The 25,897-nt window shown below is 43.1% G+C and overlaps 1 protein-coding gene across 1 annotated transcript in view; it reads left to right on the top strand.

The window, feature by feature from the left end:
• Nucleotides 1–25,897, top strand: part of SLC66A3 (solute carrier family 66 member 3) — a 134,529-nt gene that overhangs the window by 80,974 nt on the left and 27,658 nt on the right. Inside the window, exons 2-5 of the mRNA XM_086925191.1 lie at nt 292–374; nt 470–539; nt 18,956–19,013; nt 19,261–19,381. Of these exons, the coding sequence (XP_086781317.1) occupies nt 292–374; nt 470–539; nt 18,956–19,013; nt 19,261–19,381 (332 nt within the window). The remainder of the gene's footprint in view (nt 1–291; nt 375–469; nt 540–18,955; nt 19,014–19,260; nt 19,382–25,897) is intronic.

Raw genomic sequence — 25,897 nt, 5'->3', positions numbered from 1 at the left:
TTCTGGGCGGGCACTAAGGTGGAGATAAAAAAAAAATACCACAATGAAATTTCATGACACAAAATGTCCTGTTTTATCTCACAAAAAACTTTGCAGCCCATGTTACAATATCCTGGTGAGTCTTATAGCATGTAATGAAAATAGGTCACCTGTGAACATGTATAGCTAAACAATATATATAATCGAGAAGAATCATTCCAGAAGAATTGGTGTTAAAAAAACTCAAAATTGCTCATAAAATGTAATTCTAGAAAACGTGTTTTTATGATTTCCCCTTTTTCCTCCCAATAGATTCATTGTATTTCTCAGATACCAAAATTACTATGATTATCCAATTGAAACCTATCTGGAGTATCCAATCATTATTGCACAAGGTAAAATGATTTCTATTTCTTACCACTGCCTTTATTAAATTTAATTTCTGTTAAAATGTATATCCTGTATTTACTTCTATCCATATTTTTTCCAGATGTGATTCTCTTGCTCTTTATTTGCCATTACAGTAGCAGCCTGAAACATGCTGTGCCATATCTAGCGGTGTATCCTTTAATTGTAAAATAAGCATATTTTGCCTTTAATGGGATAAAAGGTGCACAGACAATGTGATTGGAAGCAGAGAGATGTGGGGTTTACAGAACACTTTTAAGACACAGTGACAAGTTCTTGTCTCCTTAAAGGAGAAGGTGGGTGCTCATCACTAAAGACTATCTTTGCAAAAAGGTAAACAATTCAAAAGGAATATTAACTTAACATACTGTAATGCAAGGTGGGCTAAGAAAACAGGTAGAATTAGAACATTTGTTGCTGATAAATGATGTGTGGAGGAAGTCACGAGTTTGAGTTCTGGCTAGGCATACTCTGCGTTTATCCTTTCAAGGTGTGTAAATTAAGTACTATAAATGTGCCCACATTTTTTTTAAATTGGAGATGAGTGTAACTTATATTACTGCCCATGTGGTGGAACGGTTAGTAGTTTATGACCTGTGGTAAGCTACCACCCATTTCGAAAAGACAGATGGAAATGCAAAACACAGTATTTGTCCACTGCAAGAGAATACCACAGATATTCCACTCTGGTGATGGACCACGTTTGTATGGGGCATGTAGATCCAGTTGGAGTCCCCCTGCTTATTTAATTTTACTACCACCTTACTCTCCTGCTGGATTATAAAGCAAGGGGAGGCTGAGGAAAACATCGGAGATAAGTCGGATCTTTGGGTACTCCTATCCTGGATATGTTTTGGGGGCAGCCAGGTCAGGTCTCGGTGAAAGACATTAGTGTATCCAGAGGTCATGGGGCCCTGCCAGCACCCTCCTACCTCCCCCTGTTGAGTGTACATTATCTGACAGAGGTCCTCTCTCCATCATGAACCAATAAAAGCATACTCGGTGAAGAAAAAATCCTCCCTGTTCGTCCAGTGTATCCTGCATCCTATTTCCTTTGGCAGATTACAAAGTCAAAGGAGGCCTGGAAAAACATGCTCAATGTACGACTAGCCTTTTATGGGTCATGTCCTGAGGATTCAATGCATGGGTTATGAGTTGTCCTCTATAATGTAACATAACATATGTATTGGTAAAGCGCACTTTCACCCAAGGCTATCTTGGTGCTAAATAACAGATGCTCTATCAGACCAGCATAGTTGTGTGGGGGGGTAAGTGGGAAGTTTGAGGAGAACAGAGCTCCAAAGATTAGTAATGGAATCTCCCCTATTCCACAGGGACAGCGTAACCCTCTGGTCATTGTGGCTGTTATACTGCCTGAGATTTGCAGCACATGATGGATGCCCACCCATGCATTGTCTGACAGACATACTAGATTAGACCACAAGGGCTTAATGTTACTAGATAAAAATAAGTTTGACAATCTGAAGGCACTGAATCACACAGTGTGTAGAGACTATCAGTGTCACATTTTGTTGGATTTAAACTGGAGCAAACCATGAAACGCTTATTACTGTATACTATGAGCAGTCACAGTCTAGAAAACACAAAACCTTTTCTGCAATTCGGGAAGCTGTATGTAGTAGGGCTCACGCCAAGAATGCTACAATGCGGGAGGCAGTATATAGTAGGGTTCACGCTAGGAACGCTGCAATTCGGGAGGCTGTCTATAGCAGTGCTTACATTAAGAAGCCTTGTTGGAATGTAGAATACATTTTATAGATGGAAGAGCAGATACCAACTCAGAGCAATCCTAGTAAAGACCAGAAAAGCAGTCTGTGATTTAGCAATTGTTTTTCATATGGAACCTTGCTAATGACTGTTGTTGTTCTTTGCATTTGAAAAAAAGATGATTTAAGAGGATTGTTTGTCATTGTTAATGTGCAATCTTGCATATTTATTTTGATTCATGATTTAATGGCTAGTGAGTGCATTAATAATACTTGATGACAAACGAATGCCTATATTTAACAACAGCGGCCTAAAACATCAAAGCAAAATACTCCACTTCTGAAATTGTCAATAATTCCCCATGAACTGTTGAAGCAAAAAAAATCTGCCCCTCCCAGTTATGGAATCTCCTGCACTCTGTGTTGAACTAATTTTCTCCTTAATAACATCAGTAACAAAATGCAAACACATGCAAACCAAACTTTAACTCCCTATCTTTAAAAATAGGCAACGGCCTGATAAAAAAAAATATATTGTTAGATTCTCACTTCTCCCGCTGCACTGCTTATCTCTTGGCCAAAAAGCATTTATTACTGCTTGCAAGTTCATCCCCTCCAAATCTTAAGAGTTTGCATACCTCTCATCTCCACCCGATACACTACCCATACTTCACTTTAAAGTCAGGAATATGTAGCTCACTTTGCTTTACAGTGTCAAAATATGAAGGCAGTTGCTTTGTCAGAGACCAACACAACGGCTCTATGTAGAATCTTTTTTCTAATCTTCATATTACTTTGTTATTCTTAAATACCATCGGGTCGGTCATGATAATTGCTCCATTGCCACCGTAGATATGCTCACATATGTGGATACATCTTTACTCAATCTACTCACTTTACCCATTCATCATATATTAAAAGAATCATTCCATCCCTCCAAATGAGAACTGTACTTCGGACCATATATTTAAAGTATTTCACTGTTTGTTTAGTGTACACTATCTCCAAGCTTTGAGTCTAGCAATGGGTCTTTTATCTTGTCTCTTTCGTGTATGTTTCATAGTGGTGTTTTTGATGCAGTGTATGGTTGCAGTTGCACTGACCAGTTCTTGATGTGATTGCCCTAATGGTCTTTTAGGAGCTTAAAGGTTTTTATTCACTAACTGAACGTGGTGCAGTTGAGGCCACTGTTTAGGTTGATCTGTGATGGTATTTTTGTTGTTGTTTATGTTGTGGCCAGCATGTGGTCTTACTGGTCACAATTGGTCAGTCCTTATGCATTATAAAGTGGAGTTAGCCATTATACTCGGTTGATAATGGCATGCAGAGTTTGTCGCAGGTCCTGAGAGGGCCCTCTCTATGTTGATTAAAAACATTTACATCTTTTTATCAATATCTAGTTGCACTCACCCTTTTAAATGTGTTTGCGTATTCGGAACAATTTGCATTCTCCACCCTAGGGTGGCCTCTGCCCTGTGCTGCAGGTTGAGGTTGGATTGCAGCTTGGAGTGTGTGGGAGGAGAGTGTCAATTCCTTTCAGTGAAAGTCACTTAGTCCTGTGTGTCATGGACTGTTCAAGAGGAGAGTTCCTGAACTGAGGCAAGGACAGAAGCTGCACAAGATAAAGATGAGGAATGCAAGAACTATTGAATGAGGTTTGCAGAACATTGCTGGTGATGTGCTGAGTTCACTCCGTAGCGGATTGAACTGGAACATTTTAGGATTTGAACCATTGCTGTTTTGCACAATCATGTCATTTTCTCTGAATTCTGGCTATGTGGGAGGTAGTGATGCTGCTCTCTGTAGAGTGTGGGCCATTAGTTTTCTGCAGTAAATGCTTGCTGGAGCCTAGTTGGGAAAGAAGGCGCAGGTGAATTACGTGATTTTCTCAGAGTCACAGGATGTTGAGCTAAAGTTGGGATTCAAACCTGGGTCCCGAGGTTCAAAGTCTCTAGCTCTTTCCTTTCGGCCGTCAAATATTAAAACACAACTTGAGAAATGTAAAAAGTGCTGCTACAAATCTCCCTCCAAACCTGGGTGAGGGGCTCCTGTCATAGTCCATTTTGGAAATGGTTGCACATTCTTAAGTAGAAGCAGTGCTGCTTTCCATCTTCATCTGCTAATGTAGTAGCTTCTGTATGTGCAGTGGTCGCGTGATTACTATCGTGAAACTCCCATCACCCTTCTATTTAGTTTCTGAAAAAGCTTTCAATTGATGTACTGAATGATGCATATTAAACACAGTGATAAAGTGGTATTTTATTGCTAATATTTCAGTGTAACATTTCGTACATGTTGGGGGTGTCGTATATGCGGTATTATCGCAGTCAGATGTTCAGTGTATGTAAACAGCCTATGATTTCCATGGGTCTTATTTAAAGCATTCCCAGGGTAGGAGGCTTTAGCTGTAGATATCCCCCTCCCATTTTGCCTGTGTCGTAGGTATACTGGTTTGTATATTTAACCTAGTTTAGTCACTTAACCAAAATCAGGTAGGCACTTTCGGACCCTCTCTTTTCTTCTAATCCCTTAGCTGTAGGAATTCTACAGACGGCACTTCGTCCCCAAGTCAGACTTTGCTAGCACATCGACTTAAAGTCAAGACGTTCGGCCACATGCATCATTGTAAGGTTTTGCGATTCCTTGTTTGCGATTTTTAGGGAATCGCAAATAAGGAATCGCAAAATGGGATGCATGATTTAAATCGCATAATATTTGCGATTCGGTAAAAATCGCAATTTTTACCGAATTGCAAATATTATGCGAATTCTAATTAGCGATTTCGCAATTCCCATTGATTTCCTATGGGCCAAAAGGCCCATAGAATCAATGGGAAGGCATTGACATTTTGTGAATTTCAATTAGCGATTCGCATAATGTTAATGCATTCCATGGGTGCAGGGGGGGGGTTCCAAAGGACCCCCCCTGCACCGCTGAAATGTATTTTGAAGTGCATGTTTCACACACACATGTCCTTAGGACATGTGTGTCTGTAACATGACAGTGTTTTAAAATGCAATTTTGAGCATTTTAATACATTTTCGCAAATTACCACGAGGTTCACCCTCGTGGTAATTTGCACCCCCTAATTGCGAATTTGCAATTTGAAACGCAATCATGCATTGCTTTTAAGAAATCGCAAATTTGCGATTCCTTAAAAGCAATCGCATTTATGGAAATCGCTACAAATAGCGAATTTCACAAAAATGCATGATGCATCCCAAAAACTTATTTAGGAATCGCAAACGGCCGAATTTACCGATTCGCACCGTTTGCACTTCCTAAATAGGTTGATGCACTCTACAGCTCATAACTACACTCCGAACTTAATTTCAGACCTGCGCTCAAGGTTTTATAAAGCATCCAAAAAGGATCATTAATCATAAAGGCTAGACTTTGGGACCCCAGATGTGATTGGTCTATTGGAGCCAAACTCTGTCTTGTAGCACACGTATAATGAAACCCACCAAGATTTTCATGGAAACAGAACCCAATAAAGTCATTATATTCGGCTTCCTTGCTCCCAGCAATATTAACCTTGCATTCGACAGAGGCTCTACAGTATTGCATTCTCAAATTGTATGCTATCTGAATATGCATCTATGGGCCTAATAATTTGATTTGGCATGGGGCAGCATAGCAAGTCACCTTACTGCACTGCCCTACGACAAAGTGAAAGGGCAGGAAGGCACAGTATTTATGGAATACATTTCATTCCTGTCCTTTCTGCCAGCGTTGGCGTTGTTTCGACATCCTAGTGCAAATGCAGGCACCCTTCATCAGGGTGCCTGTGTGGTTGGATTGATTGTTTTTGTGCAGGAAGGGGCCCCTTCCTGCACAAGAACAATCCTTGGAGGCTTTTTTCTCTTGTATTTTTGTGTGCGGCAGAATACAGCACACATGGAAAGCGGAAAAAGACAGGGAGAAATAAACATATTTCTCCTTTGTTTCGCCTCACCTGGGAAGGCGTAAGGTTTTGGTGCATCCCCAGGTTTACATGGTTTTATAAATCTTGGGAAGCATCAAAATCCATGGTTTTACATGGAAACACCCACTTCAACACCCATGGAACGCCTCCCTAACGCAGAGTGAGGCAACACAGTGATTTGCGCTGCCTTGCTCCATTTTTATGAGGTCATTCAAAGCTGCTTTTCATGACCTCATAAATATGATTTTGTGATGTTCCCACCCATCTCCCATGGATTTTGATGCAGTCCCAGATTTATAAGAGTTGTAAACCTGGAGATGTGCCAAAACATACGCCATCCCAGGGGAGGCATAATGCTGAGGAAATCTCAATTTCTCCTCGATTTTTCCTCTTTCTATGTGTTTTGCATTTTGCAGCACACATAGAAAGAGGAATATGCCTCCCAAGATTGTATGTGTGCAGGTAGGTGCCCCTTCCTGCACAAAAAAAATCCTGCATGCAACAGCTGGTAAAAAAAAAATACTGCCTGCGTTGGCGCTAGGCTGCCAAAAAGGCACCATCAGCAAGGTAGAGGACAGGAATGCGCCATAGAGGCAAAGATACAGTGCATTTACTGCACTTTCCCTATGGCGCAGCACAGCACAACATGATTACTTGCTGCGTCAGTATTTTGTTCATATGCCCCTTTGTGTGAATAGAATCCTTGATCATTACAGGATAAAAGGGCTATCAGCATGCCACACTTTCCACTCAATTTGCTCTATAATCCACATGTGTATATCATATTTTAATCTTCATTCCTTTAAATACCTATTTCATATTCTCTATCCAGTGGCTCCTTCCAAGAATCCTAATCTTTGTCATAGTGTTTAAAGTATATTGTCTAGTTCAGGGGTCTCCAACCTTTAGCTCGGTAGCTATTGGTATCTCACCAGCACCCTCAAAGTAGCTCTCCAAAGTGAAGCCAAACAAAGCCGATCTTAGAGATTCTGTGTATATTAAAGAAGGCAGCACTGCTCGTTTCATTATCTGTAAGAGTTACAGACAGCCAAACTAATGGCAGGGCCTCTTGATAACACTCAAACACACACTGTGTTGGCCAATCAATAAATCAATCAATTGGGGATTTATAGAGCATACTATTCACCTGTGAGGGTCTCTAGGTGCTATGGGTATGGATTTGGGCAGCTCCGGCCATTCAAACAGCCAGGTCTTGAGACTCTTTCTGAATGCTTGCAGGTTGGGGCTTCATCTGATGCTGAGGGGGAGTTTGTCCAGGTCTTGGCTGAGATGTATGAGAAGGATCTGCCTCCTCTTCAGGCTCAGTGGATGTGGGGGAATTCAGTCAAGGACTGGTCAGCGGAGCAGAGGTTTCTCTTGAGGGCTAGAAGGAGATTTGTTTGTTGAGGTATTGGGTTCCGGTATTGTGGAGGGGTTTGTAGTTGTCTGTGAACAGCTTGAAGGACACTCTTTTTAGGTCGAGCAGACCTACCCTCAATGCGTGAACATTGAAGGTGTCTGCTTCAGACCTATTGTGGCCCGTTATTGAGAATGCTGGGAATGAGGACACCAATCTGTTACAAGCTCGCAGTTTTCACCGCGGGAGCGCGCGTCTGACCCGCGCTTGCGCAGATCAACTCACAGCCCCTGCTCGCACACAGCCAGCCCCCACCCCTCTGCATGCACGCATACACAGGCGCGCGTGCGCGCACACACACACACACACACGCACACGCTGCCCCCCCCCCTCCCCTCCCCCCCCCCCCCCCCACCTGCATACAGACAGACACGCAAGCACGGAGCACCACTCACCCGGACTTCTACTCGTCCCGCTCCGGGGCTGCTCACTCCGACGTAATACGGGCACAGGGACACCGGCACTCCGCTCCTTGGCTTCCCGGCGGACACCGGCTGCACGCAGGGCTCTCCTCTCTGCACCGGAGCTATGCGCCAGCCACTGCAGCCTGCCTCCTGGGAAGCTCCGGTCGCGTGTCCGGCCCCGCCCCCGTCCCAACAAAGGTTGCCTGGCTTCCTGTTGAAGCCGGGCTGCAGCGGTGAGTTTGCTTTCTCCCAGAGACTGCGAGTAGGTAAAAAACGCAAAAACAGGTTCATTTACGTGTTTTCAATACACTTAAACCGCTGCGTTGACTTGAGCACATATTTCCGCAATTCTGACATAATTTGATCGAGTTCTCTGATGCGGTGTGCAAATACTGAACAATAAACTTCACGTCAGAAAAGTGTTTATTAAATGCTATTGCGCTAACTCCCGAAGCGGTCTTAAATCCTTTGTTGCACTGCCTAACTATAGTACACATTCTATTGTTGGCATGGAGAATGGCAGACTGAATAATGTCATGGTTAGAAACGCCCTTATTAGTGTTTAATTTGTGAACAAATTAAGTGCAGTGAATCATGCTTTTCTGGTTTCGGTGTGAAAGTGCTATTTCGGTTTCATTTCTGTTCTCCTAATGAATGCGGTGTTAACATCTAGAACATATAACTTTATGTGAGAAAAACGCTACCCCATCCCCCGATGAGGTCTGAAAATGCTTTGTTGCACTTCATAAGTACAGTAAACATGCTCCTAGTGCACTGGGTAAGTACAGTAAACATGCTCCTTCCTATTGGTCTTAAGAATTCGGTTTTGAACTTTCCATTTTGGGTGCTTGCTTATTTTATATGCTAAATGCTTCAGTGCTAACCCTCGTGAATGCTTTTTCCAAACTTCACGTGTGAAAAGCGATTAGCCCCGATGCAGTCTGAAAATGGGAGCTTGCTTTTTTTTCAAATGCTTCTGCGTTAATTCTCGATCCCTGGCCTTAATGCGTAGTGAAAATGCTTTAAAAAAAAAAAAAAAACAATTAGATTTGGTTCCAGTGCTCCCGATGCAGTGTGCAAATACTGCACAATAAACTTCACCTCAGAAAAGCGGTTTGTAAATGCTACTGCGCTAACTCCCTATGCGGTCTTAAAATCCTTTGTTGCACTGCCTAACTATAGTAAACATTCTACTATTGGCATGGAGAAGGGCAAACTGAATAATGTCATGGTTAGAAACGCCCTATTAGTGTTTAATTTGTAAACAAATTAAATGCAGCAAATCATATTATTTTGCAGTTTTAAGGTGCAATTTTATTTCCATCTTCTAACAAACAGCATGAAATCTGTGTAAACAAGAAGCGGGCGTGGCTTTGAAAAGAAAATGCTAACATCCTAACTTGGAACCCACATTGCTGTGTCTTATTTTGCTTATATTTCCCCATCTACATTTGTACGTGCGCACAAAGCACACTTAATCACCAATTGCAGTTTTTAAACATTTTGGCACGTTTTTATTTTAAAATTACAAACGGGACCCCAGCTCTCCCCTCCCCTCTTCCCTCTCCTAACTCTCCCCTCTCGCCTCACTATCCCCTCCCCCCTCTATCTTCACTCCCCTCTCCCCTCCTCTCTCCACTCCCTCTATACTCACTCTCCCCTCTCTCCTCGCTCTTCCCTCCATCTCTCCTCTCCTCCATCTCCCCTCTTTTCACTCTCCCCTCCCCTCTCTCCAATCCCTCTCTCCCCTCCCTCTCTTTCACCTCTCTCCTCACTCTCCTCTCTACCCTCCATCTCCCCTCTCCTCACTCTACCCTCTCCTCACTCTACCCTCTCCTCACTCTCCCCTCTCCTCACTCAACCCTCTCCTCACTCTCCCCTCTACTCACTCTCCTCTCTCCCCTCCCTTATTCTCTCACCTCTCTCCCCTCCCTTATTCTCTCACCTCTCTTCTCCTACCTCTAACCTCTTACCTCTCTCCTCTCGTCCCTCTCCCCTCTCTCTCCTCAACCTCCCCTCTCACCACTCTCCCCTCTCACCACTCTCCTCTCACCACTATCACCACCCACCCCTCTCTCCTCCTCTCTCCCCCTCTCTCCCCTCTCTCCTCCTCTCTCCCATCTCTCCTCCTCTCTCCCCTCTCACCACTCTCCGCTCTGTCCCCTCCCCCTCCCACCACTCTCCTCTCACCACTCTCCTCTCACCACTATCCTCTCGCCTCCTCTCTCCCCTCCCTCTCCCCTCTCTTCTCCTCTCTACCTCTCCTCAATATCCCCTCTCCTCACTATCCCCCTCTCCTCACTATCCTCACTCGCCCCACTCTCTCCTCTCGCCCCACTCTCTCCTCTCGCCCCACTCTCTCCTCTCTCACCACTCTCTCCTCTCTCACCACTCTCTCCTCTCTCGCCACTCTCTCCTCTCTCACCACTCCCCCCTATCCTCACTCTCCCCTCTCCTCACTCTCCCCTCTCCTCACTCTTCCCACTCTCTCTCTCTCCCCTGTCCCCTCTCTCCTCTCTTATCTCTCCCCCTCTCCTCACTCTTCCCACTCTCCCTTCTCCCATCTCTCACCACTCTCCCTCCCTCTCTCACCTCCCTCTAATCTCAATTTCCCCTCTCCTCACTATCCTCACTCTCCCCACTTTCTCCTCTCACACCACTCTCCACTCCCTCTCTCACCACTCTCTCCTCACTCTCCCCTCTCACCACTCTCCCCTCTCACCACTCTCCCCTCTCACCACTCTCCCCTCTCACCACTCTCCCCTCTCACCACTCTCCCCTCTCACCACTCTCCCCTCTCACCACTCTCCCCTCCCTCCACTCTCCCCTCCCTCCACTCTCCCCTCCCTCCACTCTCCCCTCCCTCCACTCTCCCCTCCCTCCACTCTCCCCTCCCTCCACTCTCCCCTCCCTCCACTCTCCCCTCCCTCCACTCTCCCCTCCCTCTCTCCCCTCCCTCTCACCTCCCTCTCTCCCTTCTCCCTCTCACCTCCCTCTCTCCCCTCTCCTCACTCTCCTCTCCTCACTCTCCTTTCCTTACTCTCCTCTCTCCTCCCTTTCCCCTCTCTTCTCTACCTCTCCCCTCTCATCACTATCCTCACTCCCCCACTCTCTCCTCTCATAACACTCTATCCTCTCTCATCACTCTCCCCGTCACCAATCTCCCCTTTCACCACTCTCCTCTCTCTCCTCACTCTTCTCCTCTCTACCTCCCCCCTCTCTCCTCAATCTCCCCTCTCCTCTCACCTCTCTCCTCTCTCTCCTCTACCCTCCCTATCTCCCCTCTCCCGCTCTCCCCTCCCCTCTCTCCTTACTCTCCCCTCTCTCCTCACTCTCCTCTCCCCCTCTCTCCTCACTCACCCTCTCTCCACTCCCTCTCTCCTCACTCTTCCCTCTCCCCTCTCCTCACTCTCCCCTCTCCTCACTCTCCCCTCTCCTCACTCTCCAAACCCTCTCACCCCTCCCTCTCTTCCCCCCCTCTCTCCTCCCATCTTCCCTCTCCCCACTCTATCTATCTATCGCCCTCACTTGATCTTTCTATCGCCCTCACTCACTCTATCTATCTATCATCACTCTACCGCCCTCACTCTATCTATCTACCGCCCTCACTCTATCTATCTACCGCCCTCACTCTATCTCTATCTATCTACCGCCCTCACTCTATCGCCCTCAATCTATCTATTGCATCACCACAGTATCACTCAGCACCACCACAGCATCACTCAGGGGCACCACAGCAACACTTGTCGCCACCACAACATCACTCAGCATCATCACAGCATCAATCTGTGCAACCATTCAACAACAACTGGTTCAAATATGTTCTCTCAATGTTTCAAGCTTTATTACAAATGTCACAAAAAGATGTTAATATTTCACTTCTGTTCTTGGATTTTCGTCACAATAAAATACACTGAACATAATCTTCATAAGTTATTTACAAAAGTTTAAGCTATTGCCATTATAAATTACAATAACTTTTATTTAAGTATTGATTAATAAAAAAATTAAAAGCCATTGTTATTTGTAATATCAATACATATAAGTCACGTAAATACAACACATATTGCATTACAAATGCTATAGGTGTCACATTTGCAAAAATTATAACTATTGGCATTGTAAATGACAAAGCTATTAATTTCGCTACTTTTGAAACCAACACATGAATAAAACATGTGCCATTTTCAATACCAATAGCTCAAACTTTCCTAATGCGAGACCTATTGCATTGCAAATGCTTGTTTTGACTGGGAGCCAGTGGAGGTCTCATAGGTGCTGGGTGGTGTGGTCTGGTCATGGGATGCTGAGAACGAGTCTGGCTGCGGCGTTCTGGGCGGTCTGGAGTTTATGGAGTCGAGATTTGTTGATTCCGGCTTGGAGGACGTTCCCGTAGTCCTGCCCACTGGTGATGAGTGTGTGGATAACTGTCTTCCTGTATTTGGGCGGGATCTATTTGAAGGTCTTGCGGTATGAGTCTTGCTGTGTTGAAGCATGCGGAGGCTACGGCGTTGGCCTATAGGTCTGCCACATGAACCATCTTTATCCACTTTAAATCTACCTAAGAAGGAGATTGGTCATGTTATATGCCCTGCTCTATCAGTTAAACTGTGTGTGACTTCAAAGCATAGTGGCAGCTGTAACCAGGGCTGACCCACCAAAGTATGTGACTGCAAGACCTAGAGTGAAAATGTGTTACTTGGTAGCATGATCAACCAAAGAGCTGAGGGGAAGAGAATATGCATCCAGGGCAGAGAAAATTAAAGCATGACATTCATTTTTGTGTGGGTGTGTGACATTGTGTCCTTTCCTATTAAACAGTGTTGATTCCTTAAAGCTACTCCTATTGTCAAGGACTGCTAAATATGTATGATGGTCCCCATCATAGGAGTATTCTCTCTGACTCAATTGTGCCCGCTTATGGTATAATTGTGCCATAGCCATAATATTTTTATCCTTGACTATTTTGGGCATATAAGTCTAGTATTTACATACTTGCTGCCATCATTGACCTAATAGGAGCATGCCTGGCCTGCTTTTTGCTATTCCTGACAGAGTGGCAACCACTTCTCCCATAATAATGGCCATAACTGATATTTGTTGGGCATCCAGCTGTGGCACAGTGGTAGCGCTGGTTTAATGGTGCGCATTATTAGCGTAACAGAGGCATTCTTAGTGTTATGCTAAGCAAGCATGGTCTATGATTCCAATACTTGGGTATTTGAAGCAGAATTTGTCCATGAGAGGCAATTTTACATGGCGGTACTCAAGGAAAATGAAAAGCTGATGTTTAGGGACTGTGTATTTTCTAACAATGAAAATTGACTTGATTTTTAAAGGAAAAAATTATGCTTTTTTTAGAAAAGGGTTTTCTACTGGAAAATTGAAATTGATTGCTCAAAGTGGGAAGTGGTTTTGATAGAAAAATTTGTATTTTCAAAAACCAATATGCTAATGAAGACAAAATATTGCAATTCTAAAACACATTTAAAGTTGTAAACTGAATGATAATTCAATTTGAGTTGAGGAGACTTGGGGCTAGATGTAGGTAAATAGTATTTACCGATTCGTAAATACCGATTTTTACCGATTCAGTATTTACGAATCGGTAAATGCTATGTAGCTAAAAATTCGGTAAAAATGACCGAATCGTTAAGATTTGGTAATTACCGAATCGGTATTTACAGATTCGGCCTGGAGGCCCATAGGAATGAATGTCAATTACTGAATCAGTAATTACTGATTCGGTAAAATTGGGAAAGAGTCAAGGGTGGCAGGGTGTCACTTTGACACCCTGTTGCACCCCTAAATAGTGCTGGTGTGCACATGTGGCACACATGGGCATGTATGTCTGTCACACGGCAATGGTGTAAATGCACAGATTTGCATTTACGCAGGTATTCGTTATTTACCACCAATTAATAGTTGGTGGTAAATAACGAATCCTTAAAGCACAAAAGCACTCTTTAAAGTGCTTCCTACATCTCATTTAACGATTCGGTAAATACCCCTTAGAGTCAGATCTATCAATGCTGCATCTTTGGTGTTTGATGAATGGTCTGGCATCTACAAATTGTTAGCAGGTCCTTCAAAAAAGACATTGTTCTGGTTCCTTGTAAGCCATCATCGTCCCAGTATCATGCTACTATCTAACTAAAACGTTCTTTTACAGTCTAGTATCTGCCTTACCCATGCAAATGAAACTCTCCTTCTTAAAAAGTGGGTCTATGTCTTTGTAGTTTTAGATAACAGAGATACATGAGTCCTTGCAGTACTCTATTTTAGCCGCTTTTTTGCTGTGACTGACTGTTGCCCCTTTTTTGTTATCTTCTATGTTTCTCTGAGTTTGCTCCATTTTAGATACCCACTCACAACAAATAAAACTGAGACCTTCCCTTCCAGTTTCCACTAACTCGCATGACAAGTCCCTGGTTGGTTACCATAGTCTCCAGTAACACGCTATGTCTATTTCCACACCCTCCTCAATACCCCTAGCAGCCCAGTCCCCCTCCACCACCCTATCCATGGAAGCATAGACTACTTTTATGTTTCCCCTAGCTCAGTGGTTTACAAAACAGAAGTGTTGACCCCAAATTCACGTTAAGGCCCCTTTCTTCCACTAATTCAAGAATACATCTTGGATGGAACCATCACCAACAGATTTGGAAGCATAAGATGCCTTTTTTTCGGATGTCTGAACCCTTTCACCTTCCCTTATGACAAAAAGGGTTTGTTGAATCTCTATCCATTCAAAACATGAATATGCGAACTTTCCTCTACCGAGGCTCATGGAATTACCAGCTCTCATGCCTTTTAAATAGCCCAGAGCTCTATAGCCAGACGTGTGGCAGGAAAATTGTTTCTCCGTTTTGATGAACCCCTCCCCCCAAAAACTCTACATGTCCATTAATGCAAAACTAACCTTCTAGCTCCCTGGCTTCACATATCCGTGCATCCTCAGAAAAGCAACATCAAACCTCAGCAATGCTATATATAGACGTGTCCTATGAAGTGCCCATCATATGCTGCTTCATATCTCCAGATCACACTTTACTCAGCGATAAAGTGTAAATCACTTCCTAATTCAGTGAATGGAGTCCAACACAACAATCCACAGAGGTAAACACCCTGTTGTTCAGAAAGAAACAATTGTACATCTTCTGACCGCCGTACCACCATTTCTTCAACAGAGTAGTACCTAGAAGTGATGACGTTTGCAGTGCTGTGTTTCTATGGTTTCCTCTGATTATTTAACCCAGATGAGCAACAGTGAGGTTACTGAAATGCCCCAGGTCAACATTGGGTGTCCCAACTTGATACCCAATGTATGCCACGCATTCTGCCTCCTAAGATTCACCCGACCCACAAAGAATATGGCAGTAGGTCTATGCTGAATTGGGGCTGCTTCTACTGGATTTTTCTCCCTTGCCTCATTTGAAAACCGAGAGGATGTTCTTTAAACTTCTGAAGACTCCTCTCTCCCACCAAGCGTTAGATGACTGTTTGTTTGCCTGTTGTGGTGTTCACCCAGCGCTCTGCTTTACAAAAACAAATCTGGATCATCGTGTGCATATACCGAGTTAACCTACTGCTGCTGAGATCTTTGTCCTGTTTTTGTATCCATTTGAGGTCAATAAAACGAGTGCTTTGTTGGATAGGAGCTAATCTGTTTTACATAGAGCTGAAAGCTATACTAGCAAGCGCTAAGACTTAAAGCAGTTTTCTTTTTTTTTTTAACTGTTTTTATTTATGAGAAAGTGCATTGATGCTAGCAATATACATTTGCGTTGACATGTTCCAAAAAGAAACAGATTAGAGAAGGAAACTGTTTACAAAAGGGATGGGACATAGAATACAATATTAGTATATCAACATAGCTGCAGATAAGGGGGCTCAATTGGTAACTTTCTTTTTGGATCTTTGGTAATTCAGAATGTCGAGTAAATGTTGTGGCACACTATGTTTACACTTTTCTGAATATGTCAGGATAACAAGAGATATATTGTTTACTGTTGTAATGGACAATATGGATTTATGTTGGGTTAAACACTGACATAACTACTGTGTTTACATTACTTTTTAGTTTCCCCTGACGAAGGGATTGTTTTATCCCGAAATGCATTGGGTCCTTTTTTTAAAATTAAACATCATGATATGCGGAATCTTCCTGTGCCCGACGTCTTTTTGACTAGTCTCATAGAAAATGTATGGATAAAACGAATTGAAGTTATAGTTTAAAAAGGAGGAAGAACTAAACAGTTAAAAAATGGTTAAAAAGAAGATGAATATGGTTGAACTTAATTCATTTGATTCATACCGAGTGAATGGCTGTGCGATTTGGTGGATCTTTTAAAAAGAGTTCCCCCTGGATTTGTCCAAAAAGAAACAAGACCTCATCAGCCACTGGTTCAATACATTGGGTAAAGATTACATTTGTTCACCTATCCCTGGGCAGGCCTTCATACATATGCACAAAACAAAGCAAAACCCACATGTACATTCCATTCTAAAATGTTTGTTAGGGTCATGTGTCCACACCGTTGTCATATCGCTGTTGGAGGGGACTCCGTGGACATAGTTAGGTGGTCCATAAGTGTTTGCCTTTCCCGTCGTAGTTCCACTGTTGGGGAGATGCAGATATCCCCCGGTATGCGTTCCACTTTCCCCATTTTTGGTCCCATTTGCTGGGGCATCCCCGTCCCTTACAGACAGTTTTCTCCGCTATCCTAGCGCAGTCCATATCCTGTGCCCAGTCCATTACCTGTGGGCTAGCATCCTGCCCCCACTTTTGTGCTATTTTGCGCTTTGCCATCATCCACCCCATTGCAGCCCACGCCTGCTCCATCTGGGTGAGGTCGGTAGCCTCCCATATGTTGAGGAGACAGAGTTTAGGAGAGGGTCGCAAGGTCTTACTACATGCCCTGGCCATTTGGCTTATCACCCTTTCCCAATATATTTGTATAAAGCAGTTTTCTTGGGCTCAGGAAAGAGACACGTGATTAAGGTGTTGCTGGCTCTGACCGATATCAACCTTCACTGTACCTGAATAGAACATAGGCCTGCATCTTTGCCCTATATGTTTATCAATCTGCAAAACTTGATGTGTGCTGACTTTATTGATAACTGATTCTAAAGGACCCTTGGAACAGAATATAATGCCGTTATTTTATGGATTAAAATGCAAAACCTTTAGAATCCTATAGAAGTGTACATGTATGGTTGGCAAAGTAGTGCATTGTCCACCTAATGTTACTCACTATTCACAAGTTTAACAATAAATCACTAGGGATATCTGTTTTTACGCATAAAAAAGGTGTATTAAAAATAAGAGTTACCGGTCCTACCAGGTGTTTCCGGTCTCTGTATAAAGCATATCCTGTGCCTGCCAGCTGCATGCATCTCAGGCATTCCATTCAGAGGACAGAGAATCACTTAAGACTTGCAGCACTTCAGCTCACACAAACCTACACTTCCCCTCCTACAGGGTTCTTCAGCCACACTATTATCTCGGATCTTCACCCCAAGTGAGGTGCACACATGCAGTAAAGTTTGCAGAGGTTTTAGAGGTGTGGTTTCTACAAGGTGTTGCTGCTATGCGTATCACGGGTGCTGACTGTGTATTGTAGAACTAGCATTAATATGTATCAGTATGTTGCCAAGGGACACCAGATCTGCATTCTAGTGCAAAGTACTCCAATATCCCCCAGGAGGTAACGCCTGCACAATCCACGTTTTACTGGGTGTAGTGTTTCCTCTCAAACTAGGCACTGAAAAGTAGAACACAGTGCAGTTACGGGATTTGTTGCTTTTGACAAGTGTTGGAGTCAGAAAGGACTGGCCCCACCTAAATCCCTGGAAATCACTAGGAGTAATGGAATTACAACATCGGCCCTTAGGTGAGGTTCTCTGCAGACAGCTGCAATTCAAGTGTGGTTGTACCATTGAGGCCTAGAAGTGAGAGTGGTGCAGAGATCCCAATACGCACAGACTTCCCTTATTGACAGTGTATGAGCAATGATCTGGAGTGATTCTGTGGTCAGAATGGAGTTCATCAGTGGGTATGACCAAGCTGAGCTCTTTCTGAAAGGTTTATCTAGTGGTGTTGTATGGAAAGTACCTGACAAACATGGAGTCCTCCTCTATTCTTCAATGTTGAGAAATCTGTGAATCTTCCTTGTTGGTCTTCTGCATTGACGCACGATTGTTGCACCATAACTGGTTTCTAAGTGGCTAGTAACTGTGGAGAGCCCGTAGCAGAGCTGGCAGACAGGAGGAGTGCTGACATAGACATTAGCAAACAAATATACTTTAAGCGATTAGTTGGGATTTCGCCCCCATAAATTATTTCTATTATGCTTTAAAAAGTTCAAATATGCTAAAACATATTCAGACTTTAATCCCATTCCCCCCACAGATAACCCTTTCTATTTAATAAAGTCAGCAAGCATACAGGACAACATCTCAATAAGTCATATGCTGAGTGACTTATGAAGATTAGGGACAAATGCTGTGAGCATTTTTCTACCGTCATCTCACAGTAGCCATGGAACCCATTGATGCTGCCCCAAGTTCACTTGTGTTCGACATTTGGCAGAACCTACACATTTCTAAAAAGGTTCCATAGAAAAGGGGATCCGGTCTGACTTGCATGCAACCCACTCACCTTCCCCGGAAGTAGACAGAAGATACATCAAAGAGAGACTGCAAAACAAGAAGCTTTCTAGAACATAAGGAGGGAAATAATTCATGTTACCTGGCACACGTAGGTCAATTCCAGCTTCAGAGACCAAACGGAACTCATGTATTTAATGACCTTTGCTTTACATTTGGACATATTTTGTGCTTTATATCAATGTATTGTTAAATAGTTGTCAGAAAACATCATGAAGTGAAAAATGAAAGCTGAAGCTCTGAATGCATTAGAGGAATCACAGATTGAATGTCCTCCCTGGTGGATCTTGGTGAATGCTCTTGCACAATTCCAAGTATGAAAAATGTAAAGAGTAATAGAGATAGAAAAAATGCCAATCTGTATTTCCTGGATCCACAGGCTATGAATATTGTAAGTGTGTGCACCTTAACTCCAGGCCAGCTTTGCTGCAGGATGGTATCTTCTGGCTCTGCAGAAGTGGATCATTGACCTGGCAATGGTATGTACAGTGCTCCTGACCCATGACTGAGGGCGCCATATTCATTCTTAATTTCAGATGGGAAATTCAATGGTCAATTAATGAAAAATGTTGAATGAAGTTAAATGTCAATTATAACTTCCAGGTACAGCTGTTGATGACAAGTAGTCGCCAGAAGGATCTATGCATGCTATTTCATTTTGGTTGGCTGACAGATAAAATAGGCCTACTTGTGATCTTATGTGGTTTTGTTGGTTATTTCTTGTAGACATGTTGCACCTTCATTAGTGCTGCTAGCAAATTTGTCCAGCTTCAATGTTTGTGGCAGACAAAGGATTCCGGACAAGTGAGTGCCTTGACATGGAGTATGGCCTGCTACACCTGTGCAAGTAAGGAAACTAAGTTGTTGTATTTGAAAATGGAAGTGGTTTAACACATTCTATATATTTAAGAGGTTGCAATACTGTTTTGTCAATCTTAGTTGCATATGAAAGGGCAAGGAGGTGATGGGGTGGAGCTAGTGACTGGGCTACTTCAATGCTCAACCAGGCAAGCCCTACTAGTACAGTACAGTACAGTACAGCACGCGAGCGTCCCAGGAGGACTGGCATGTAGTGGAGAGTACTAGCACTCTCAATAGGGCTGCTATACGTTTGTTCTATATTATAAATGCTCCATCGGAAATGTCCTTCTGGAGTGTAAAGGGAAGCAGAAACTTTTAATGTCTTAAAGCTGGGCCTGACACAGAGAATGTCTTTAGTTGATCAAAGGTAGTATTGGCAATATAGTCCCATATCAAAGTTTGCCCTTTTTTCAGAAGTGTATTGGTTAGTTAACGTAAGATGAGAAGTTCCTATAAAAGTTTGCAAATCCAAATAAGCACTGAATGTCCTGACATTTATAGGAGTTGGTCAATTCATAACTGCAACTGCCTTCTTTGGATCCATAGACATATCTTCAGCAGAAAGAATGTATCCTAAGTACTCTAGCCCAGATGCTTCAAATGTAAATTGTTCTGGTTCACAAGCTTGCTTATGACATCTTAGACAATTCAGTGTCTCATTAACATGCTCAACATGTTGCTCAGGATCAGATGAACATATTAAAATATCATCCAAATAGGCAATCACAGAATGATTTAACAAATCAGAGAAGACTGGAATGGTTGGCATTTGTAATGTCCAAAACAAGTACAAAATGTAGACTTCTATTGGTCTATCTTTCTGATTCTTAGCAAGAGATAAGCCCCCCTCAAACTTAGTTTTGTAAAATTCTTGACTCTGTGATGTGTCACGTGTAAAGCCCTGCGCCACATGAAACCTGCGTCAGGTTTCATGTGGGCGTACCAGAGCGGGGGTGGGGGGGGGGGGGCGTTCCGGCACAGGAACGCCTCGCAAAAGTGGCTGAGTGAAATCTACAAGATTTTACTCTGTCACTTTTCCGACCCCGCTGTGTCAAAGCCTTGCGCCTGCTTGAAGCAGGCGTAAGGCTTGATGCACCATGTTGGACATAGGCAGGGTTGGAACAGTGCTGGAGTTGCGTTACGCCTGCGACGCAACTCCAGCACTGCGCCAACATTACACTGGCAGATGCGACGCGCATCTGTTTATCCTTGCGCCATGATGCGCCGCATTGTAAATGGGCCGCATCTGTGGTGGCGCAAGGGTAAACCTGCGTGATGCATCTTTCCTGGCGCATCCCTGCTGATTTGCAGGGATGCGCCAGGAAACGTAAATCTGCCCCTCAGTCAACTAAAACACTTCTGCAATGGTAATACACAGCAGCTATAGCTACAATACCCCTGGCACCAAGGTAATAATACCAAGTTAAAAATGTTAGTAAGTCTCCCAATGCTACTCAATTTATCCTCCGCTTTAGAAACAGTTTGGAAATTATGGTTCTGAAAATAGACACATATTGCATATTATTTCATCCAAGCCAAACCTTCTAATTGAGTAGGCTGAGCTGCTTACTGGAGAGCGTCTCATGCATAGCTGGAGAGCTACCAGCAGCTCATGAGTTACTAGTTTGAGAAGCCTAATTTACAGTCTCCCTACAATCAAACATCTTCTTGAAGTCTTTAGAAATTTTGGAAATGTTCTAACGCAGAATCATTTGTAGTTCTAAAAGGGGTTGCCCAAGGCAACGTCCAACCTTGGATCTAGCCATATTAAATTGTTGTAGTGGAAACGTAAATTTCATTGGACAGGCAGTAAAGTTTTTTTTTTCAGTTGTTTGCGGTCGAAGCGTAATCTGTCCCATAGAAGCTACACCTGCAGTAAAGTGATATTCTCTTCAGGTAAGGTCTGAACTCACTGGTTCAAAGATTGAACTGCCATGAGTAAATCCTGCTTTTGATACGTATTGGATCCTTCAGGTTAGTGCAATCTTTGGCATCCTACCCTAATAATGGTAAGTTGCACATCTATTAACTTCTCATTCTTCCTTGAAGGATAGAAATGGTAACCTCCTGTAACCACCTCATCACTGCCCTGCAGATTCACTGTGAAGAAAAAGAAGAGACGCCAAGTAAAGCACTTAGAAAACTAGATGCACAAGATGGACTGGCAGGCAAAGAGAAAGGCAGCGAGGAGAATAAAAAGTAAGAAGTTGCAGAACAAGCCTCTCTAAACCCATACAAAGTAAATATTATACAAAAATACTTCAAGCAAAAAAGATTCTGTAAAAATAACAATAACCCAAATGTGCACGAAAAAGCAGAAACCTGGGAATGCAGTGCAGTGGATGAAAAATAGAATAAAGAAGTATCCTTGAAGTTGAGATGCAACAAGGGATATGACTTCATCTCATATGCCAAGAGACTCTGATCCTTCCCCTGTACATATGAAGTAATCTTCTACCATACTGTATTGAAGCTTCGATAGGAAAACATGATATTTCCTGTTAGCTTTATTCATGTAGTTTCTGTCCTCTGACCACTAGAGGCCCATTTTTTAAAAAATTGCAAGTTCTCTTCTTTCTTCTCCAGGAGCCAAAGAAGTGTGGCTGAAGAAAATATGGATTTTGTGTTAATGTCACCCTTGTCTTCCTTCCAAACAGGCAGGATCACCACTGCGAAAATCCCTTGAACCACCTGCGCCAACCTATAACAATGCTCTTGAGCCCCACGAAGACCGGCGCTAGTTAAGGCCATATAGTGTCCGCCATCCCACTGCCATGAATCCTCACCCCCAACACCCAGCCAGTGCACACAGCTCCCAGCAGCACAAGGTGAAACACGAAAGCCAGGACAATGTTTTAAACAACATCCAGAAAATTTCTAAAGTCCTCCAACCTCCAGGGCCGGCACTTCAGACACCAGTCATCCTTTTTCTCAATAACCAATTCCCTAAAAACTAAACAATCTGGACCGCAAGAAATGTTGAGTCCATCTGGACAACAGGAATTGCTCAAGAAAGGCACCCAAGACCTCATCATCTTCTGCAGCCTCCAGAGAAACATTCCACCAAGGCAAGCACAATTAACTGTAAGGACCTTGAACCTGTTACGCCTGTTGACCAAGAGACAAGCGGAGCAAGAGGCTGGAAGTAGTAGTTCAGGCAAAGCAGGAAGCACACCTACTGAGGTCTCTGGCATACAGACAGGAGTTCCGTGGACAATAATCCGAAATAGCAATGAGAGCGCGGCCACAGTAAATTTAATATAGCAGGAGATATGTCCTACTGGAAACACTGCTGGACTGCATCTCTATAGTGAAAGTGTACACATACAGCTGCCTTACTAGAGTATTGGGTATGGCAATTTGGGAAGAAAAAAAAGTCTATCCATTTAAGCAACGCTTATATGAAGCTAGGCCTGGATAGTAGGCTGCAGCGACTGTGGCGGTCAATACAAAAGGTGTCGAGCAAAAAAAGGTAACAGGGCAAAGATGGCAGATGAGGATGAGAAGTGGGTAAGACATCTCCTGATGTTGGCTGGAAAATAAAGGTCCAGACACTTTCAGTCCTTACAGTCCATGGTGTATGGCTCCTCTATTAGTGTCTATTGTGCCAAACCCAGTTGAGAGAACTTTGAATATATCCTCCAACAAGGTGGGCAATAAAGATTCTGTCCTTAAAACTCTTCATATGGAAAGGCAGGGTGGTATTATAAATAGTAATTATACTGACAATGTTCCTGATGCATAGAGGTATACTTTTTTTTTAGAAATCTGCATTAGCAGTTTTGTTTTAGAGAACTGGAGCATTTGTTAGTGGAGTTGACCTACACACAGTGATACATTTAGAAAAAAGTTGACTTTAAATTCTCTTTCAGATGAGCGCGGGTACTTCCTGTCCAACTAACACAATGTTCTTAAGAGTGTTGAGGGGACATCGAGAGCCATTCACAAATAATATTATCTGCGTTAATGTGTAAGAAGGAGTCGAGACTGGCATTGCTTAGCTTGTCATTGCCACAGCTGAGTCCTGGAATTTGTAATCTTCTTGTAGATTTTGTTCATGAATTCTGCGACGTATTAGGGGCAAAGTTAATCCTAACAGAATAACTGACTAACTTGGCTGAATGGTTAGCCGTTTGTACCCCGTCATGCTCTTTGGCTGCCTGACAGTAGTTTTGTTGTTCTAGCTGTTGCCACTTTGTGTAAGGGAAGCTCATGCAAAAAAAACGAAGCACTAAACTCCTTAAAAGACTCCAGGCAAGGTAATCAGGAAGACTGCGGTTGGTTACTGACTGACAGATTTCAGTGGGTGTGCAGACTGAGGAAATAAATGATTGGCAATATTTCATCACAGTCCCAGATTTGCTTGTTATAGACAGTGGGCCTGGTTCACAAAGGGCCTCAGGCCCCGCACTCTGGGTGGAATCTCTGCAATGAAAATTCTAATTACGGGGATTCCGCCACAAGTGCGTAGACTCTGCCACAACTGTCCGGCCTCCGCCACGAGTGTTGAGGTCCTTGGTGAATGTCAGGCCTTCATCCAGGCCAAAGGTATGTAAGTGAGTGGCCCAAATCACGTGGAGATGGAGGACAGAACCCCCACACACACCTTTTGCACGTCGGGTGCCCCCGCGTTCACTAGCATAGGCAAAGCTATAGAAGGCAATTGAACATGGCTGTCTTACCCACTGGATTCAATCTCAACCAGTCTGTGTACAGTGAGTCCACAGTGCAGTTGGCAAAAGGGGAAGAGGGAACTTGAGATGGCATACATTCGGGAAGGACCAGAGCATTGGAGGCAAGAATACGGTCCACAACAAGGGAACAAGAGCCTTGAGCAAACAAGCAGGGAGCTGGAGAAGGACAGGGGAAAGAAGCGGACTGGCAGAAACACAAGAAAGGCAAGGAGTAGAGACTGGACTTGTTCTTCACCAGTTGCAGCACCCCACAGCATGAATGGGGTCCCAGAGGCATGGGAGAAGCCAACTTCACATTCCCCACAATCCATAGAAACAGGTGAACTGGAAATTCATCATCATGCAGGGTTTATTTTGGACCAACAAACTCTTAAAACAATACAATAAATGCAATACAAACATCACAAATCCTAATAGAAAGTTTAACATGTTGATAAAATAATAGGTCAAAACCACTTTATTCGATTTTGTTAAAAATCATAAAAGCATACTACAACAATATAAAATCATTCCAATATAAAATCATTCCAATTACGTATTTTGCAATTTCATATAATACAATGCAGTTAAAAACACATTTTATAAAAAATTCCATATTATACAATTCAATTTTGAACTATAAAAGGTCATAAAAGACTTATGTGCAAAAGAGCCAGAAATATTTAAATCATCCCAGTCCCTGTTGTTGGGCTTGTGCTTTCCTCCTCCTAATTCGAACAGCAGCCACAAGATAATTTGCCACACTAAACATTACCAAGGGAGAATCAAGCATTTGTAGGAACAGAAAAGCGGGTTTTGCTTGCAGGAACGCTTTCTCCTTCAATAAGGGTAACAAATACTTTCTCCTTGGAACTTGATAAAAAGGGCAAAATAACACAAGGTGTATGTTGTCTTGTGTGGAAAAGTTGTCACATTCACATACTGGTGCATCCTCCAGTTTGCACCAACCCTGTCTATCACAAAGTACCAAGTATATCTGGTTGAACCTAAACTTAACCAGAAGCCATCTATGAAATGGGATACTAACTAAAGCAAGGTACGGTTGGATGGCAATACATGTGAGAGTCATATAATGTGCTCTGACCGTAGGTTTTGATAACTGGAGTTGTTCTCTCTCCAAAGACTTGAGTCTGCAAAAATTCTCTTTGACCCAAGCAAGGTCAGCTTTTTTTAAATCAAGCGGGGAGGAGAAAATCTCCGGGCGTCCAAGTTCTTTCGAGCACTTATTAATGTAAGCCAGCCAAGCAATATCTTTATGTTTATCCAATTTTAAACAGTCCAACAAAATTTTGTGGTTAAGACTTAAGTTATTGTTGGTCCAAACTCTTATCCATAATAGAATAGGAGCCATGGAGAGGATATCTGTAATATAACAAACTCCAAGCTCCTGATGGACAGAAAAAGTGGCTGTTGATAAGGGGAGTCCTAACACAGAACATAAAAACTTATTAACCTCTGTTTGAATAGTTTCAGTTTTTACATAACCCCATAATCCAGCTCCGTATCTCGCTATAGCCAATGATTTTGCCCTATACAAGGCTAAAAGTGCACCGCTTGGTTTCCCCCCCAATCTCCTTGCAAAGCTTAAGATGGCATTAACAGAACTCCTTACAGCTTTGGTCTTTGCTACTACCTGAGGGGTCCAGCTACCCTTGGTGTCAAAGATTACTCCGAGGTAAGTGAACACTTTTACATTGCTGATCACTTCCCCTTTGCAGTAAAAGGATTTGGTGTTATTCTTTGCTGCCCCAAAGACCATAACATGAGATTTTGCGTTATTAACTACAAGGTCAAGAGAGGACATAAAA

Source organism: Lissotriton vulgaris, chromosome 6 (assembly GCF_964263255.1).
Source record: "Lissotriton vulgaris chromosome 6, aLisVul1.2, whole genome shotgun sequence".
Lineage (NCBI taxonomy): Eukaryota > Metazoa > Chordata > Amphibia > Caudata > Salamandridae > Lissotriton > Lissotriton vulgaris.
The sequence above is the reverse complement of the archived record's forward strand: the minus strand, read 5'-3'. Positions and strand labels throughout refer to the sequence as shown.